This window comes from Diabrotica virgifera, chromosome 4, assembly GCF_917563875.1.
Source record: "Diabrotica virgifera virgifera chromosome 4, PGI_DIABVI_V3a".
Classification (NCBI taxonomy): Eukaryota; Metazoa; Arthropoda; class Insecta; order Coleoptera; family Chrysomelidae; genus Diabrotica; species Diabrotica virgifera.
This window is the reverse complement of record NC_065446.1, coordinates 61,414,597-61,435,335: the sequence shown is the minus strand read 5'-3', so window position 1 is coordinate 61,435,335 and position 20,739 is coordinate 61,414,597. Positions and strand designations below refer to the sequence as shown.

Sequence of the window (20,739 nt, the reverse complement as noted above, 5' to 3'; positions counted from 1 at the left end):
TAAAAGGAGACCTTTTTGAGTAAGATTGTGCAAAGAATCCGAATTAGAATATTTTTCCTAGCGGTTGCGCAGTGGCTTTCTGGACTAGATTGTTCCTTCCAACATTCAACCTGTCTTGCTTTGTTTATTTCTAGTGCATTTTTATTAAACACTTTTATTTAGTTCAATAGTTTGCGTTAAATTTTTAGACGTCAATTTGACTGCCGTTTCTTTAATGCAAATGAATGAAAATTTGCAGACATATGCATTCGCGGGAACAATACACGAATAGTCAATAAAAAAATTTTCATATTTATTAATTGTTGAAATAAAAAAAAACGATTTTAATGGAAAACGCTAAAAATTCTCTTGTTTTTACAACGTAAAAACTTAAAACTTTTACGGATTGTATAGCTAATGATATGAACAATACATAACTTCACTTTTTACGTTAATTGTTTACGTTATGCTTCATTAATAAACAATAAAGTTTCAAATTTTTTGCCGATTCCGACTGCTTTTCATGTTCGTACATCATTTATACATATTTTAATAAACATGACGACATATTTTAAATTTTTGAAAAGTGTAAGACTAAAAAGTAAAAAATAAAAAAATATAAAAAAAAAATTAAGAAACGCTTTTCTTTAGTTACGAGTGCCTAAAATTAAAAATATTATAAAAAATCAACTAAAAAGCAAAAAATAAAAAAATTGAAAAAATCTAACACATTCGTTAAAGAAAAGCGTGGGGCGAAAACCGTTTATTCGATGAACACGCGCCACGCTTTTCTTTGACAAATGTGTTAGATTTTTTTTATTTTTTTTTATTTTTTGCTTTTTAGTTGATTTTTTTATAATATTTTTAATTTTAGTCACTCGTATAAAGAAAAGCGTTTCTTCAAATTTTTTTTTTCATATTTTTTATGTGATTTTAATTTACTATTCTAACTGGGAAATAAGCCACAATTTAACTTAAAAAATGATTTTATTGACGTCTAGACTTCCACTTAGGCCTTTTTCATACTTTACGACTTTGGTCGTCAAAACAAACGGTCGTACGACGGTTTGTCATGCTCATCGGACTTTAACACTTTACGACAGTATTCATCTTATTGTCGTAGAGAGCACAGGACCTAGAATGAATCGGGAAAAAATTTATTATTTATAAGTAGAAAAAGTTGTTTGAATATGTGCACATGTGCAGGTGCGTAATTAAATTTAGTTTATTACATGGCAGGTATAACGATGGGTTTTCCCGTTTATCTCCGAAGCCTAAGGAATTAAAATGCTCATGATTTATTAAATTATTAGAGTTTTATTACAGCTCTGTATACTTCATGGAATTTTGATTAAGACAGTAAGTAACATGAAATTTCACTATAGTTTATCATAAAAAGTAAAATAAGCAAAGATAAGCAACATATCTTTAAAATAAGCATTTTTACTAAAAATCCTAATTATAATCTTTTGAAATTAAATATCATAAAAAATAATAATTGTTCTGAAGCTATTTTCTTCTGGTCTCTTATGCAATTTAACATTTTATTTGGGTATAAGCCACCATTTTATTTTATGATTAAGTTTATTTGACGTTTCGATTTCCACTCCGGAAAATCCTATCAAAATACTTCTTCTTCTTCGTCTTGTCTTTATCTTTACGCGTATTACATTACATGCCATAATTATTTCAAAATATTTTATTAGATTTGTACTTTATGTTCTGTTTTAAATAAAATGTAGCAATAAAAATGTTATTCAAGTAGTAATACATTAAAAATAATACAATTAAAAATGTTGCGTTTACATAACGTTGGAAAATAATGGGCTAAATTATGTACATGCCACTGGATTCACTGGTACTACACGACTAACTGTCGTTAAGTATGGAAGCACTAATTTATGCTCGTGGTTCAGTGATAGCAGGGCACAGCACGACCGTTGTTCATTGCAGTGACATTGGACGACAGGCGAGGAGCAACGGCACGACAGTTAGTCGTGGTCGTCCTGTGTGAAAGGCTCCGTACATTGCTGTATTGGACTAATGGAATGTACGACTAACTGTCGTTACGACCTTTCTTCGTGACTACTGAAGTCGTAAAATATGAAATAGGCCTTAGAACGTCGTTATGGACGTGGTGATAACAACGTCCGAAGTGGAAGTCGAAACGTCAATGAAATAATGTTTCCAGTTAAATTGTGGTTGATTTCCCAAGTAGAATAGTAAATTACATAAATTCCACAAAGGAATAGCTTCAGAACAATATTCTGATTTTAATATAGGTGTGTATAGTTTGTTATATTATCCTAGAGGCCAGCGAGCTCACCGTGGCCTTTTCAATTGTTATGGACCCTTTCAAGATTTTTTAATGTATTTTTCTCCGAATTCTATCCTACTGCATGGGTTTTAATGAAATTTTGGGCCTAGCCTCTATTTATCTCCTAATTCAAAGTTTACCCTATGCCTTTGTGTGCTTTTAACTTGGAGGTGGTTCCCACCCCTACCCCCCCTGGGGGAAGAAATTTTTTGGTTAAAATTACCACGGAATTCGCTAGAGAACCTAATTCTAAGCAAAAACTGTTCTACAATTTTTTTTGAAAACTCAATACTTGAGAAATTCGTGGTTGAAATTTGGCCATTTTCATTGAAACATTTTCAAACGGCTATTTGCGAATACCTTAAAAACTATGCATCTAACTAAAAAAACTATATTAAACATTTTTATAGGCTATAAAAAAACAAATAGATACTTGCCTTCATAAATCTTCTATTTATAACACAAAAAGAGATATGGCAGGTGAAATTAGTTTGTTTTTTAGTACATTCTGAAATTGGTGTATTCAACTTAAAATATCCGAGAAACGGTCGATTTTAGGTGTATAAATAATAACTTACAGGCATTAAGTTCCCTTAATTTTCCTAACTAGAGTATTTATTGGGTTGAATTTGTCTTTTGTTTCGGTTGCATGTTAGCTAATATATTTTTATATTTGAATATATTTTTCTTTAGTTATGGACATTTAGTTATGGAAATTTCTTCATTTTCCCTGCCCGTAGATCCGCCACTGGCCAGAGAGCATATTTAACATCTGTTTTATCGGGAACATACGTCGTCGTGAATAATGTTTGCAAGCTTATATCATGTATAATAGTTAGGTAAATAACACATTTCACCATCCATTTCAGTATCTACCGTTTATTTTGGCGTATCTGATTTAATTTATCTAAGAAAATACAAGAATTAATTTTTGGGGTTACTGATAGTAGTTCAAAACCATGAACCTAGAAATAAATGTTGATTACTTATGAAAAATACTGATTTACTTGCCTCATGATCGCTGGTTTCAATACTCTTACTAGACATGGAGTTATTAAGACAAGACAATGTTAAAAGACAGGAATTAACTGAGTTACTGCTAGTAATATTAACAAACGTTTTATTCTTTAGCACGTGATCCTGATTGCGATAAACACCAATATTGGCCTGATGTACACGACTGCTCAAAGTATCTTGAATGTAATCCTAAGGGCGAAAAGATTGAAATGAGTTGCCCAGCAGGTCTTTGGTGGAATCCCCTGTTAACGACTTGTGATAACCCAGAAAACGTTGATTGTAGTAAGTAAATATGCACTTATATTTTCTGATAAAATATCCTGTAACTAAAAATGTATAAACATTTTCAATTTCTTTGCAACCTGAAAATGCAGCACCATTATACTCTAGTTAAATCAGAGAGTGCAGGAAGACTCTATACCGGTTTCGTGACTATTTTGCCTCTCATCAGTAGACCCATATCCTCTTCTCTCCGATTCAACCAGGTACCTCGATCTGTGCCTTCCCAGATTGCAGAGAAAGACATGTTACGGATATCGTAGCGACATCTGCTAAGAAACAATTTAAGTTCTCAATCAAGTAGTACAGAAAACGACAATAAATATCGTTCTCATATCACTAGATTAACAACAGATGGAAACTCTCTGGTTACTACCTCCGCGACTTTAAAAAATTATGACGATTATGAGAATTATTATGAGAATTATGACGTGAATTATTTAAAATTCCCTCATTTAATGTTCTTCTCGGCACCCTTATGGCTTATAATTTTTCAAAGTCACAACGATAATACTTACTATTACAACTGTAAGGAAAGATGAACGGCCATTTGGCTTTGAAAGTGCCAAGAGAAAAAGGAGTGGAAATTGAAACGTTAGTTTTTCTATTCTCATACTTTAATATTGGACCAGGGCGCATCTGTAAAAATATTAGTACATTTGGATGTTGAGAGGTGACTCACATTTTTTTGCAAAAATTTTTTGAAAATAACTCATATTATAATATTTGAGTTATCCTCCCACTCAAAAAGGTCCGGAACATTGTTTAAATAATCAAAATGTCAAAAAATGAAGGAAAAATTCGATTTTTTTCTTCGGTTTTTGATGATAACTTTAAAAGTATTAATTTCCGAGAAAAGTTGCACTGACATAAAAGTTGTGTAATTAAATTTCCTACAATATAGGATTGGTTACAAATTTTAAAAATTGTATTTTTAGCTTTTTGCAAAATAGCAATAATTTGCGAAAAAACCATAAAAAAAACATGTATTTGCATTTTACTTTTTTCGGCCATTTATGCTACACTTAGGTCCTTCATATTTCACCCATAAAAATTTTATGACATAGTATAACAATACTGTAAATTTCATTAAGATTGGTTTAATAGATTTTGCAAAATAAATTTTGCAATCCAGCTTTCGCAAAAAAAATTCATCTTTTCAAAATGTTGCAGGAAATGCACTTAAAATAAAGCAGAGAGCAAGTTAATTTTTTTTTGCTTATGGAAGATTACTGTACCTTTCGTTTGCAATTTTCAAAATTAAAATCGGTTAGGTACCGCGGCGTCAGGAATTTTTTTAAATAACCATTAATTTTTGGTGCTACGCGCAGGACAGCGGATATGTTTGCTCTGATTGGGCATTCCAATGACTTTTGTTAATGATTGATAAATTTTAATTTTTAGTACATTTTGATACAAATAAATAAATTTGTTTATTACAAAATAAAAACACACACTTTGTCCTTTAAAATTACATTTTTTAGCAAAAACTTTCTTTGTTCATATATTTTAACTTAGAGAATAACAGTTTATTATTTTTAAACATATGCAACTGTTTAAACAATGTTTCACAAACAATAATCAAATTAGTTTGATTTTTGTGAAATTTAAATATTAAAATACAACAAAATATAGAGTGTAAGAAAATAATATATTAGATAAAAATTGAAAGAAATTTTGGTGAAAATCAACTTGTGTTAATCAAACACCGCTGTCCTGCGCGTAGCACCAAAAATTAATGTTTATTTTTAAAAATGCCTGACGCCGCGGTAGTTAACCTATTTTAATTTTGCAAATTGCACATGAAAGGCAGAGTACTCTTCTATATGTAAAAAATAAATTCAACTTGCTATCTGCTTTGTGTTCAGTCCTGCAACGTTTTGAAAAATAATGTTTTTTGCGCAAGCTGCATTGCAAAATTTATTTTGCAAAGTGTATTGAACCGATGTTAATGAAATTTACAGTATTGTTTTATTATATCATAGCGTTTTTTTGGGTAAAATATGAACGTTTTAGGTGTAATATAAATGGTTGATATTGTGCAAATACTTGTTTTTTTTTATGATTTGTTCGCAATTATTGTTATTTTGCAACAAGGGTGACAATTTTCAAAATTTTTAACCAATTCTATATTATGGGAAATTTAATTGTGCAACTTTTATACTAGTGCAATTTTTCTCGGAAGTGAATACTTTTAAAGTTATAATAAAAAAACGAGGAAAAAGATCGAATTTTCCATTCATTTTTTGACATTTTGATTATTTACACAATGTTCCAGATCTTTTTGAGTGAGAGGATAACTGAATTATTATTATATGAGTTAATTCCAAGCAATTTCTGCAAAAAAATATGAGCCACCTCTCAACTAGGGATGGCGGTTTTTGACAAAACACCGGTTTTCGGTTATACCGGTTTTTTTGCTTACGGTTTAACCTGGCGGTTATAACCGGCCAAATAAAACCGGTTTTTGTAAAAACCGGTTTTCGGTTTTTTAATCCAATAGGTTACGGTTACAAAGTTACATTTACAATACACTTTAGTTTGCGATACTCCATTCGACTCGATATCAATATGATCAAAATTAGTACTATCGAAAGAACATGTATTACTTTTAGCACGTTTGTAAATATGTAGAATAGGTACATTTCAACTCATTTAATACTTCCTGTATGAGTGTATCGTTTTGAAAACGTAGCGAAATTCTTGGGAGAATCGTATTCTTAATCAGCAATTCGATATTCATAGTCAGAGCATTATTTTTGGTAATCAGAAAAAGTCATTCACCCACTTTCAATGTCAAGAGTTAAGTGTGAAAAATAGATGATATTTGCGTCTAATTCAACCAGATCACTTCTTATGTAAATATTATGATTACAAATTCCCCTTTCAAGGAAATATTATAATAAAACTTAATAATTGTTTCTGGCTGATGTGAGATTGCACTTTCAGTTTGCTTCTGTATTTTATAAAATAAAATAAAATTTGAATTATGGTTTTGTTTGGAATAATTACTTGAGAATAATAATTATGATTGGGATCCAAAATAATACCTAACCTAATCCTAATCACCGTAAAAACCTAATAACCGGTTTTTACTTGAAAAAAAAAACGGTTATAACCGGAACAAAAAAACAACCGGTAAAACCGGTTATTCCGAAGTAAAAAAACCGGTTTTAGGTTTAAACCGGTAGGTTTTTCCCATCCCTACTCTCAACGTCCATCTCAAAACAGATGCGCCCTGAACTATATATATCAATTATGATTTCACTACCTGTATCATAATGAGTTTAACTCTGATACATATTTTTATTACGATACAGATTTTTAACCAATAGAATCGCGATATGGCATTTGCGATGAAGGTGAAACATGCGCAGTGACCAATGGCGAGTCAAATACATACGCTTTGACAGTTCTCAATATGTAAACAAACTAACTAATTTAAAAAAAGGCCTGAACACGATAGAGATATTAAAAATTTACCCTTAAATTCATTCTAATAATTGTAATATTGAAAATATAAATGCATCAACAAAATAATTAATTTAACCATATAACGACTTAAGTTTGCATTACAAAATTTATAATCTTGAATATATTGTTTGTTGTGATTGATCATAGAAAAAATCGTGTATATAACTTGCATTTAATTATCATTATGAAGCTCGTGTTCTTTACAAATCTCGCCGCTAAACGGCTCGTTTCGTATCCGTCACGCTCGCTTCATAATGACCATTATTAAATGCTCGTTGCATAGTAATATACAAATGTAGTTTTTGTTAAAATTAATCGTGGCCTAATCCCATCTTAATATTATGTAACTTACACATATAACAAGAAGACAGTTTGAAATTTTTTTTCCAAAACATAACTTGATCAAAGTGTACAAATTAAGCAAAAACAACAAAAAAATATGTCTGTTAATCTATCTTACACCAATAGCTATTTCTAGCTGAATTCATTCATTCATTAAGCATTACAATCTCTAGGGATTATAGCTAAAGCCATGGCGTTCAAAATCATCTTCTTGTGTGAGCTGGATTAGTCCTGCATTTATAGCTTGCTTTCTCTTTGCTGCTGTCTTGACTCTTTTTCATTTCTTCCTGTCTTTGCATTGAACTTTTCAGTCTGTCACATTCATTCCCCTCATGACTTCTTCTACATCATCCAGCCACCGTCTTCTAGGTCTTTCTGTTTACCTGTCCAGTGTCCAGTTAATTATCTTTCTCAACATAATTGTATGCGTGTCTATATAAAATATGTCCGTATATATCTTACATTTTCAGCTTGTTAAGTATAGTATTAACCATAAAATTTATCACAAGTGGTATATCTGCGGCATATGGTTCACTAAGAGACATCTATATAAGAGCAACATCCCGACAGCTATGAAACGGAAAACAACAGCACTAAAAATGCGAGTGGCACAAAGGCACATGAAAAGATCGATTCTCGGCGTGAAAAAAAAGACAAAATAAGGAACCAAGACTTAAGGAAAAGAACAGGTATCACTGATGTCGTTGAACGTATAGCCAAGCTGAAAAGGAATTGGGCAGGTCACATAGCGCGACTGAAAGACTCAAGATGGACCAGAAAACTAATTGACTGTCGCCCAAGAGAAGACAAACGCAGCAGAGGACGACCACCAACACGCTGGATGGACGACATTAAAAGGATATCCAAGAAATGGCCACAAGAAGCACAGAACCGTGAAGAGTTGCGAAGAATGGGAGAGACCTATGTCCAGCAGTGGACAGAAGAGGTTGCATGATGATGGTATATCTGGAAAACGTTTAGTTTTTTTAAAATATCATACAGAAGTAAAAACTTCGCTTGTACAATGGTATGAAAAGTTTATTAAAAAATATTTATTAGTTTATTTTATACCACTATACAAACGAAGTTTTTACTTATATATGATTTTTGAATTATGGTATACAGCCAGCTGATGGGATTTTTCCATTGATTTTGTCTTTAGTTTTTTGCGTAGATCTGGATACAATTATAATTATTATTATTAACTAAAGTTATATGTTTCAGAACCGGTACCAAATAAAAGTCTTGGATGTACGGAAGGAGAATATTTTCCAGACACATCCAATTGTCAAGCATTTTACGAATGTATTAACGGAGCAAAACAACGTCAATTATGCCCGGATCCTCTCTTGTGGAATGTTCATCTACCTGGATGTACTACTAGTTCTGACTGTTGTAAGTTTTAGTTTAACATTATCAAAATAAAACTCAGTGGGCAGTAAATAAAAAACTGTCAAGTTACAGAAAGCCTAAAATTACAAGTATTATGATAGACCAGGGCGGATCTGTGAAAAAACGTATATTTTTGGATGTGCGAGGTGGCATTCGGATTTTTGCAGATAAAGTTAGGTGACAACTTCAACAATAATAATTGACTTATGCTCCATCTCAAATATGCCCGAAATATTAATAAAAAAATTAGAATATTTAAAAATTTCAAAAAATATCGATATTTTTCTAATTTCTTTGCATATAACTTTAAAACGATTCATTTTGGAACAAAACCGTAGGGAGATAAAATAAAGATAATTGAATTTTGTATGATAAACGACTGGAAAGATGTCTTAAATTATTACCCTTTCTACAAAAAAGCAATAAATACCAAATAAGGGGGCAAAATAAGCCTGTTTTTATTCAATATTTTTCAGCCACTTTGGTTGCACTTAGAACTTTCGTAATTCGCTTAGAAAATTCTAACAACATACTTAAATCGTTCACCAAATTTCATTAAAATCGACCTGATATATTTTGCAGAATAATTTTGCAATCTAAATTTTTATAAAAACGTTCAAATTTTTTAAAAACTTTCTGAAGGAAAAGTAGACTATTTAGAAGTTTGCTAATTTTTTTACATATAAAGAGGTTCTCTACCTATCTATTACAATTTACATAATTAAAATCGGATTATTTAACCGGCCTCAGTACTGTTTTCAAATTATAAACAATTTTTGAAGATATTCTTCTTTAGCGGCGCATCGATTGAGGGTAAAATTGTACATTATCCGCGCGCCTGCGCACACTGACAATATGTAGTTCTGACAGTATGTAGTTCATTGCTAATCTTTCAAGATAGGTATGTATGTATCTGTAACCGTGCAAATAAGTCATTAAAAGAATATATTAGTGGTTTTAGGAAATGTATTATTTATTATAATTCTTGTGTTTTTGGATTTGTGTTTCCCTGTAGTAAAATAACATTTTTAAACTATATGTCGCCGTGTTGTGTAATTATATCCGAAACTTACATGTCTATTTCTAGGGCCTCGCTGGAGTAGTGGGAAATGCGTTAGCACTGAGATTGGAAGGTTGCGGGTTCAATTCCTGGGCGATTCATATTTTTTTTTATTTTTGGTTGTTTTAATAAAAATTTTTTGAAAGTGGTAGATAAGAAAGTTAGTTTGATTTTTAAATAACATACAAATAACCTTTTAAGTATATTTACTTCGTTTAAATTACCTATTATATAATAGAAGAATATCTTCTTACGTGCGTACAAAGTACACACACATTCTTTTTTTGGCTTATGAACACATACATACAGTGAGGAGGTTTAAGTTGGCATAAATTCATTTTCTCGAGAATAGGCGTCTCTGGAGATAAATCCCGAAACAGGTCGATTTTTATTTTTAAATTCTAATTTTTTGGTATATTTATATCATACTAGTGACGTCATCCATCTGAGCGTGATGACGTAATTGATGATTTTTTTAAACGAGAATAGGTGCCGTGTGATAGCTCAATCGAAAAGCTGTTCAATTTTATATTCACTAATATAAACACTAACCTAATTATTTATACAGGGTTTGAATTAAAATTCCAATATTTAGAATACGTCATCACACGCAGATGGATGACGTCAATAGCATGATATTTATGCCAAAAAATTATAATTTAAAAATAAGAATCAATTTGTTTCGGGATTTATCTCCAGAGTCGCCCATTCTAAAGAAAATGAATTTATTCCAACTCAACGTCCTCACTGTATTTGTTTCTAAGCTAAAAGATTGTTTATAATTTTAAAAGAGTGCTGAGGCAGCTAAAATAATCCGATTTTAATTATGTAAAGTGTATTGGATAGGTAGAGAATCTCTTTATAGTATATAAAAAAATTAGCAAACTTCTAAGTGGTCTACTTTTTATTCAGAAAGTTTTTAAATAATTTGAACTTTTTTAAAAAATTTAGATTGCAAAATTATTATGCAAAATCTATTAGGTCGATTTTAATGAAATTTGGTGGACGGTTTAAGTATGTTATAAGAATGTCCTAAGCGAATCATGAAAGTTCTAAGTGCAACCAAAGTGGTTGGAAAACATTGAATAAAAACAGTCTTTTTGCCCCCTATTTTCCATTTTATTTTTTGCTATTTTGCAGAAAGGGTAATAAATTAAGACATTTTAAACCAGTCGCATAATATACAAAATTCAATTGTCTTTATTTTCTTTCCCTACAACTTTGTTCCAAAATGAATTGTTTTAAAGTTATAAGCAATGAAAATAGAAAAAAATCGATATTTTTCGAAATTTTTAAATATTTAATTTTTTTTATTAATATTCCGGGCATATTTGAGAAGAAGCATAAGTCAATTATAATTATTGAAGTTATCACCTAACTTCATCTGCAAAAATTCGAATGCCACCTTTCACATCCACTTCAAAACAGATCCGCCCTGGTCTCTAAGTAGTATGACACTTGTGCATTCTAAATATGACCTCAACATTAGTCACACGATCATCATCATCAATGGCGTTACAACTCTTCGTGAGTGTTTGCCGCCTTTTCTATTGCCTTCCGTATTTACTCGATAAAATATCGATATAAAAAATTATACATCCGAGCTGTGTAGGCTCTTTGTGCCCCCTTTTGCATGCTTAGCAAATGGACATTATTCTAAAAATATTACGAATATTTCATATAGATTATTATAGATTATATATAGATTATGGATATATGGATATATAGATTATAGATTATTATACTTATAAATTTTTATAAAAATTCAATATGGATGAATGCTTCTTTGAAATACTTAGTTTAAATCTGTATTGTTTAAAAACTGCTTTTGAAAAGATAGGGAAAGCCCGGAGATTCGGAATAAATCACAATTCAATATTTTTGTTGAAAATTATTTTTGCGTCATCATCACTAACTTCCATAATATTGCCAGAAAAGCCACAACAATGATATAAACAGTCTAATCACACAGTCATTTACTCACTCTCAAGAGTTTCAATTTCAGGTACTTAAGTGTAAATTATTACAACAGCTGATGCTTGGGTTGCAGATCACTTATAGTTTTATATACATAAATAAATAATTACTTATGATCTCAATATTCCAGAAAACATAATCCAAACAACTGTGGCGTTTTTTTTTCGGTATCGATATGTTCAATAATATCGAGGCAAACGTATTGACAATACAAGAGTATTGTATCGATTTCAGGTAATGAGTATCGTATCGACATTAGTATTGCTAAGGTATGTTATTATATCGATATCGTATTGGTTTTGGATACGATATCAATACAATATCGATATTTTTATCGAGTATCGTGAAACTCTATGTGCCACTAATTCCCATTTTCTCACTCTCATTTTCAATTTCACACGATCCACCCATTAAATTCGTAGACATGGTTTATCTACTCTATGTCATATTATGTATAAGTTTTTAGTTTGTGAAAACTGTCATTATAGATAGCAGTGCGTGAAGGATTTAAAGTGTGCGTGAAGTAACAATGTATTTTAAATGGGATTTACTTTTTCGCACACTTTCAATGGATTTTTTGGCACACTTTCATGTAATCAAATATCCTTAACTTTCGCGTGGTCATGGTGATGACAATATGAGCAATGACTTACAACAAAATTTTTGACAGTTTTGTGGTTTGAAAGTAGTTAGGATTTTTAAATATCAAAGTTCTAAAAATTGTAGAATAGAAATAAATTCCAGTGACGAAGAGTTACAGTTTGAAGTACTTTTTGCGAACTTACGCGATGTGTAGCACTCGCTCCGTTGCCGCTCGTGCTCTAAAAATCGCGTGCGTTCGCAAAAAGCATACTTCACAAACTGTTTCATAAATAACTATTGTAACACCCCATCTTGAATGACTCAAGTTGGAAGTTTCGGTCAGTGTCCTGACCTGTACTCCCTATAGTACCCAATGTAGAAAAAGGGGTAAATCGTGACTTATGAAAAGAGACTTCATCATTATGAACACTGATCTCGCTTTTCCTATGCGTTGTTTTTTCAGTAAAGTGGTTCCATTAGCTGTTTATTTTGGGACCAAGGTATGTGTAGCTGTTCAGCCTATTAATTGGTTGTTGGTTAACCAAAAGCCGTGTATTTCATAATTAGCTCTTACTGACTACAATGAACTTTGTTTTTTTTTTCATATTGAGATCAAATCCGTGTTATCTACTTATATCTGATATCCACGAAATTATTATTTGCAAAAATTACAGTGTCCTTAATATATCTAATGTTGATTAGACGCACTCCGTTTAATACGCCTTCCTGTAGTTCTCCCAGCGCTTGCTCGATGATATGTTCAGAGTAGTGATGTAACGAATATTCGTATTCTCATTCGCATATTCTCATGTTTTTGCATATTCGCATTCGCATCCGCATTCGCGAAATTTGTACGAATGTTTTGCGAATATGAAAATCAGAAAAAAAAATTTTAAGATAATATTAGGTTAATAAAATCAAAATCTCACTTCTCATCTTTTTTTATTAAGAAAAGGTAACCTAAAACATGCAGCTACTCTCAAATGGAAATATGCAGGACACAAAAGCAGACAAAGAGACGGAAGATGGAATGAAATAACCCACTGGAGACCTTGGGACTACAAATGAGGAAGGGGCAGACCACAGACGAGATGGTCTGACGACCTAAAAAGATACGCAGGGACCAGATCGACAGAATTATCACTGAACTGAGAGGAGTGTAAAAATAAGGGGGAGGCCTACGTTCAACTTTGGACATATGAAGGGCAATAGATAGATACAACTTAACCTTGTATAATCACATTATCAATCTTCATTTTTTTTATTATTTGGTATTATGTAATAAAGCTTAAGATTCAAATTGATTTACACTAAATGTCAATTAACTTTTCATTATAAATGGAAAAATTACAAAAATAGAAACAAATTAAAAAAAAAACTGAATATTCGCATTCGCATCCGCATTCGCGAATGTTGGTAGCAGATATTCGCATTCGCATTCGTATTCGCGAATGTTCAAAAAATGACATTCGTTACATCACTAGTTCAAAGTACAAAAATATGTTCCTCTGTTTCCTGTCTCGCTCCTCTATTTATGGGGATTATCTCTGTTGACGGCTCATCCACTTTAATATTGGCAGTTTGATTAATTATAAGTTACATAATATGACTCTCAAATCTCTATTATCTAATCTCACTTTTTTCACTGGACACTGAAAAGAAAAAAAAGAATGGTATAGTCATATAAGCAGAATGGGAGAAGGAAGACTGGTAAAGATAGCACGAGATAGATCACCAAAGGGGCGAAGGAGTATAGGAAGGCCAAGGAAGAGATGAAGTGACAACCTGCATATCTGACGAGGAGGTATCCGAAGATGGAAGAAAGGCGAGCCTATTAGGGAAGCAGGAAGAAGAAAAAGAAAAACTTTTTTCAAGATTATGATGTCTTTTCAAGATTATGATTTTCAAGATTATGATACAGTACCCTTAAAAAGATTATTTGAAGTATTGACGAAGGCAGGCCTAAGTAAGGCATACATGAACGCCATAGCGAATATGTACATAAATGCAAAAAGTGCCGTTAAAATGGAAAATAAAATATTAGACCCGTTTCCTGTAACAAAAGGCTTAAGAAAAGGCTGTTCTTTGTCACCAACCCTATTTAAAATCTATATTCAGGAATCATTAAACAACTGGAGGAGAAAATGCACAGGAATGGAAATAGAACTTGGAAACAAGTACCTACAAATCTTTTCTTCGCAGACGATCAAGTGATTATGGCAAATGATGAGGAAGACATGGATTATATGATTCGAGAGTTAACCGAAAAATAACGAAAATTAGGAACTCACAATCAATATAAACAAAACGGAATACCTTAGAATAAAAGACGAAGAAAGAGACACAGAACTCTCGATTAGAGACATAAAACAATGCGAAGAATTTAAATACTTAGGGATAGTCATAGCGGAGGAAGGAACATCGAAACGGGACATCCAGCAGAAAATACAACAGGTTCGAAATGTGGTACAAACACTAAACTCGTTACTTTGGTCTAAAATTAGTTTACAAACCAAAATGACAATCTACAATTCGGTTGTAGGACTAATTTTGACGTACGTTTCTGAATGTTGGCAAATAACAATGAATGAAAAGAAAAAACTGGAAATAGGTGAAATGGACTATCTGAGAAGAGCGTGTCGGATATCTACACTTGATCACATCCCAAATGAAGAAATAAGAAGAAGGACAGGAATAATCTACAATACCGTAGATACAATAGAATCCAAACAGCTGTTATTGTACAGGCATGTAATGAGAATGGATGATGAACGATGGCTAAAACAGGCATTAAACTATGTTCCATGGAATAGAAGAATAGAAAGAGGAAGACCAGCACTGGAATGGAGAAAAGGAATTAGAGAAATAATGAGAAATAGAGCCATAAATGAGGAAGAATGGACCGACCGAAAAAGGTGGAGATCGAAATGTGGGATGCGGCAGAGGCTATAGGACCCCCGTAGATATATATGATGTTTACTCTATGACATGCCTTTTAAAGTCGATAAATCAAATATATATGTACGTCACAGTTGATATTTCTACACCTCTGCATATATATTTGGACAGCGAATAGTAGGGATGACGGTTTTTGTCAAAACACCGTTTTTTTAATTACGGTTTAACCTGGCGGTTATAACCGGTCAAAAAAAAACCGGTTATTCCAAAAACCGGTTTTCGGTTTTTTGAATCATTATTCAATACCCAATAGGTTAAAACGTTCAATTTGTATTGCACTTTAGTTTGTGATACTCCACATGCCCATTTTTAATATAAAATCCCTAACAGTTTTCGATATATTGCAAAAAATATATTTTCATTTTGGAACTTCTAAGGGCAGCAACTTTTTTTATGTGCACTTTTGTACTTTTAATAGATTTATTTTTGGTCCCAGAATATGTGATTTAATTTCTTACCTACCTTTTTGTTACACCCTTTATAATAAACTAACGCAATGAAAATTTCGGCCCCAAATAATATCACATAATTGCAAAATACAAATGGTGGTGAAATTAGGTATAAGACTATAAACGTAATAAACTATGAAGCAAATTATGCTATAACGTGTAGAGGTATATACATATATGAATTATAAAAACAAAAATGTAACATCAAAAATGGTAAAACATAAAATCAATCTTAAAATTCTGAACTGAATTTATTATTGTCTTCAATTTGTATGTGTAGTGTATTTCCGAAAAAAAAAATTCTTTTTGTACAACATAGACAAAACAATTTTATTATTTCCATTTTTTTAAGTGATTCCAGAGGAATGGTTATTTTCTCCTGGATTTATAAATATAAGTTTATTCTCTTTTGTGTAGATATACAAGTAAGACATGCTTATTCTCAAGTACATCAAAATAGCCAATTCAGCTTATCACATTGCTTAATAGACGAAGCAACGAAGCATTAAACCTAGGAATTTTGTGCAGTAAGATGAATCGTCATGCAACTTTTTGCATTCGATTAGAGAGAGTGTCAGGCAACTTTGTGAACCAAATTCATCTAGGGCAAAAATTTTTGTGCATAAGAAAATGCATTTTAAAAGTGCATCTCGAAGAGGTGAAAATGAAAAATTTAGAACTCGGGCAATATTGATGGAAATGAGTTGAATTCTTATAATCGGGGATTTAGGGATCGCTGAGCACGAATTTCATATCGGCGATGGTCTCCAAGGTACCTGGTGCCCACGGTGGAACTCGTCGCCTAGAGTTTTACGTTATAATCATTAAAATCAGTCAATATCCATTACTGGGGGGGTTTTGGGGTCGCCGTCCACGAATTTAGTGTTAATGATGGCCTCCAAGATACCTATGGTGTCCACGGTGGAACTCGTCACCTGGAGTTTTATGTTATAATCATTCAAAATCAGGCAATAGCCATTACTCTGAGGGTTTTGGGGGTCGCTGAACAAGAGTTTCATGCGGTCGATGGTCTCTAAGATACCTGGTGCCCAGGGTGGAGCTCGTCGTCTGGAGTATTATGTTATAATTATTCCAAATCATTTAAAACCATTACACGGGGGTTTTGGGGGTCGCTGAGCACGAATTTTATGACGGCGATGATCTTATGTGTACCTGGTGCACAGTGTGGAACTCGTCGCCTGGAGTTTTATGTTATAATCATTCAAAATCAGTCAATAGAGGAAAGGCTGCAAATATGGGCTGGTCTTGTAATATGGGCTAGGTGGGTTTCACAGCTATTCGTTGCAGATCTCTACATTTTGACTATTGCAAACGGTATTTGACGAAGTTAAACTATCACCGTAGCGATGGCGCCACTGTGGTAGATATTTCCCAGTTTATAATAATTGTTTGTCGGTTGGTGTGAGTGTCAAAACTTTTTCGGGTAAGTTGATACATTCCAGTATTTAAAAATAAGCACGAATTTAAAAAAAACATCTGTGTCACGTTGAAGCTCTATTATTAGTCTTTGATATATGCTAATGAGTTTTCTTCAAATTGTCTGCTTTTAGACATAACTTCTTTTGTTGTGCAAAGCAAGTGTGTTTACAATATGGGCTAGTGGCCCATATTTAGAACAATGTAGCAATGTTGGCAAAACGAAGTAGGAAAATGCAAAGAAAAAAGGAAAGGAAAAGAAATAAAAAAAAGGAAAACGTAAGCAGGTTACCAAAGTCACAAAGGACCAAAAAAAGAAATCGTGTTCTAGTAGCGAGGATGAGGAGGAATATGTGCCTGCAGATGATGGGAGCGATTACAATGAGTTTCCTTCTACACAGCCTCCACAAGACGCAGCTGACGTAACGTGTATGTTTTGCGAAGCACTTTTTTCAGAGGATAATCTTGGTGAAATATCGGTCAAGTGCTTCATGTGTCATTTTTGGGCACATAACGAGTGCGCTGGGGCCAAAAAAGAAGAATACCTATGTGTGTGACTTTTGCAAATAGTTTTAGCCTATGAGTTATTTAATGGACTTTTTGTATTTTAGATATTAAAATATATTTGTCACGCATTTATCTCACTTCACACAAATTTAAGACACATTTTTCGGGGTAGCCCATATTTAGGATCATTATTCAAACGGCGCAAAAGTACAATTTTTCATTATTTGTACATTTAAAACAGTTGTATATTTTTTAATCAATTTGGACTTTGGGCAGGTTATAAGTAACTAAATGTAGGTATTCTTACGTACCTTTGGAAATAAAATAGAATTTTTATTCTTTTTTTACAAAGAAAAACAAAATGGGTAGCCCATATTTGCATCCTTTCCTCTAACCATTAATCTGAGAATATTGAGGGTCGCTTAACAATAATTTCATGTGTCCGATGGTCTTCAAGGTACCTGGTGCCCAAAGTGGAACTCGTCGTCTGGAGTTTTATGTTATAATTATTACAAATCATTTAATACCATTACTCGGGAAGTTTTGGGGTCGCTGAACATGAATTTCATGACGGTGATGGTCTCCAAGGTACCTGATGCCCAGAGTGGAACTCGTCGCCTGGAGTTTTATGGTATAGTCATACAAAATCAGTCAATAACCATTACTATGCAGGTTTTAGGGGTCGCTGGGCACCAATTTCATGTTGGCGATGGTCTTCAAGGTAGGTATACAATAATCTAAAAAATATGTGTTAAATTAAATGTTAGTGCACGTATTCATAATTAATTTATTTGTATATTATAATGAAAAAATTAATAAAAAAGTAAAGTAAAATAAAAAAAATATTTTTACTTACTTGAAGTTACCTCTTCCGCAATTTCGAAAACCAAAATTATAAAACAGCGCAGCTATAGATTGTAGATAATGAAAATTCCTTTAATACCAATCTTAAACGGCTTGATATTATAATATTATTTATTTTATTATTTATCCTGTAATTAACAAAACTAATGAGTATAAAATATATGACTATTTCAAAACACCAACATTAAAAACTTACTTTGCTTTAAATACGGTATCACATTTTAGATGTTTTTTATAATTAATTAAAATTTTTTTAAATATCAGAACTATATAAAAGTGTAGCTTGGAGGTATTCACATATATACTATGCTTTGTTTTTAAGCCAGGAGCAGTAAAATAAAAAGGCAGATTCACACCCAAGAAAGTCAATAGAAAAATCACCATATACATCTTCTTTTTTGGTTGATCATATTGGCCTTCGACGGTAATCCATCAACATTATATTATACTAATACGTCGCTAAAGAGTTCTAAAAACCACTGTTTTTTTTTTATATAAAAGCAGACTAGAAATCTAAAAATTAAAATAGTACCGCAGAAAACACAAAAAATCGCTGATATAACTTAATTACCCTTGAAATGCCAATTATGTCAAAATTTCATAAATGTCATTAGTGTCAAAATTTAACGACTACTGCTTTAAAAGCGACAAAATTTTAAAATAATTTTTAAATAGGTAATTATTTAGGATATAATATAAAAGTGTTTTAAGAAAGATTATTAATGAAACATATATTAAGCGACCCCCAAAACACCGAAGTAATCGATATTGACTGATTTTGAATGAATATAACATAAAACTGCAGGCGACGAGTTCCACCCTAGGCACCAGGTACTTTGGAGACCATCGCCGACATAAAATTCGTACTGAGAGACCCCAAAAACCCCCGAGTAATGGTTATTGACTGGTTTTGAATGGTTACAACATAAAACTCCAGGCGACGAGTTTCACCCTGGGTACCAGGTAACTTAGAAACCATTGCCGACATGAAATTCGTACTAAGCGACCCCCAAAACCCCCAAATTAATGGTTTTTCACTGATTTTGAATAATTATGACATAAAACTCCAGGCGACGAGTTGCACCCTGGGAACCAGGTACCTTGGAGACCACCGCCAACATTAAATTGTGTTTAGCGACTCCAAAAACCCCCGAGTAATGGTTATTGACTGATTTTGAATGGTTATAACATAAATCGCTAGGCAACGAGTTCCAACCCTTGGCACCAGGGACCTTGGGCACTATCGCCGACATGAAATTCGTACTCAGGGGCCCTCAAAACCACCAGAGTAATAGTTTTTGACTAATTTTGAATAATTATAACTAAAAACTCCTGGCGACGAGTTCCACACTGAGCACCAGGTACCTTGGAGACCATCGCCGACATGAAATTCGTACTCAGCGACACCCAAAACCCCCAGGGTAATAGTTTTTGGCTGATTTTGAATAATTATAACTAAAAACTCTAGGCGACGAATTCCACCCTGGTCACCAGGTATCTTGTATGCCATCGCCAACATTAAATTTGTGGCCGGCGACACCAAAAACCCCCGACTAATGGATATTGACTGATTTTTAATGATTATAACATAAAACTCTAGGCGATGAGTTCCACCGCGGGCACCAGGTACCTTGGAGACCATCGCCGATATGAAATTCGTGCTCAGCGATCCCCAAAACCCCCGAGTATAAAAATTCAACTCATTTCCGTCAATATTTCCCAAGTTCTAAATTTTTTATTTGCACCTCTTCGAGATGCACTTTTAAAATGCATTTTCTTATGCACATAAATTTTTGCCCTAGATGAATTTAGTTCACAAAGTTGCCTGACACTCTCCCTAATCGAATGCAAAAAGTTCCATGACGATTCATCTTACTGCACAAAATTCCTAGGTTTTGGGCTTTTTAGTGCTTCGTTGCTTCGTCTATAAACATATTTCAATGACTGCGAGAGTCATTAACGAATATGTATAAACATTAAACAAATCAATAACTATTGATGAATTTAAACAAACAATATTTTTTCTTCGAATTCCTTCTTTTTTTCAGAAGTAACTTATCCGGTTTTTCACCAGTTATTACTGTAAAAAGAAAAAACCTGTTATA

At 32.6% G+C, this 20,739-nt stretch overlaps 2 protein-coding genes across 5 annotated transcripts in view; both read left to right on the top strand.

The window, feature by feature from the left end:
• Positions 1 to 20,739, top strand: part of LOC114337974 (probable chitinase 10) — a 148,391-nt gene that overhangs the window by 34,523 nt on the left and 93,129 nt on the right. The gene's annotated exons all lie outside the window — the stretch shown is intronic.
• LOC126883526 (peritrophin-48-like) overlaps positions 1 to 20,739 on the top strand; it is a 40,864-nt gene that overhangs the window by 1,954 nt on the left and 18,171 nt on the right. For 3 of the 4 annotated variants that reach the window (XM_050649158.1, XM_050649157.1, XM_050649160.1), the window contains exons 3-4: positions 3,428 to 3,595; positions 8,633 to 8,803. In XM_050649158.1, coding sequence (XP_050505115.1) covers positions 3,428 to 3,595; positions 8,633 to 8,803 — 339 coding nt within the window. The remainder of the gene's footprint in view (positions 1 to 3,427; positions 3,596 to 8,632; positions 8,804 to 20,739) is intronic. The other variant, XM_050649161.1, reaches the window with a different exon arrangement.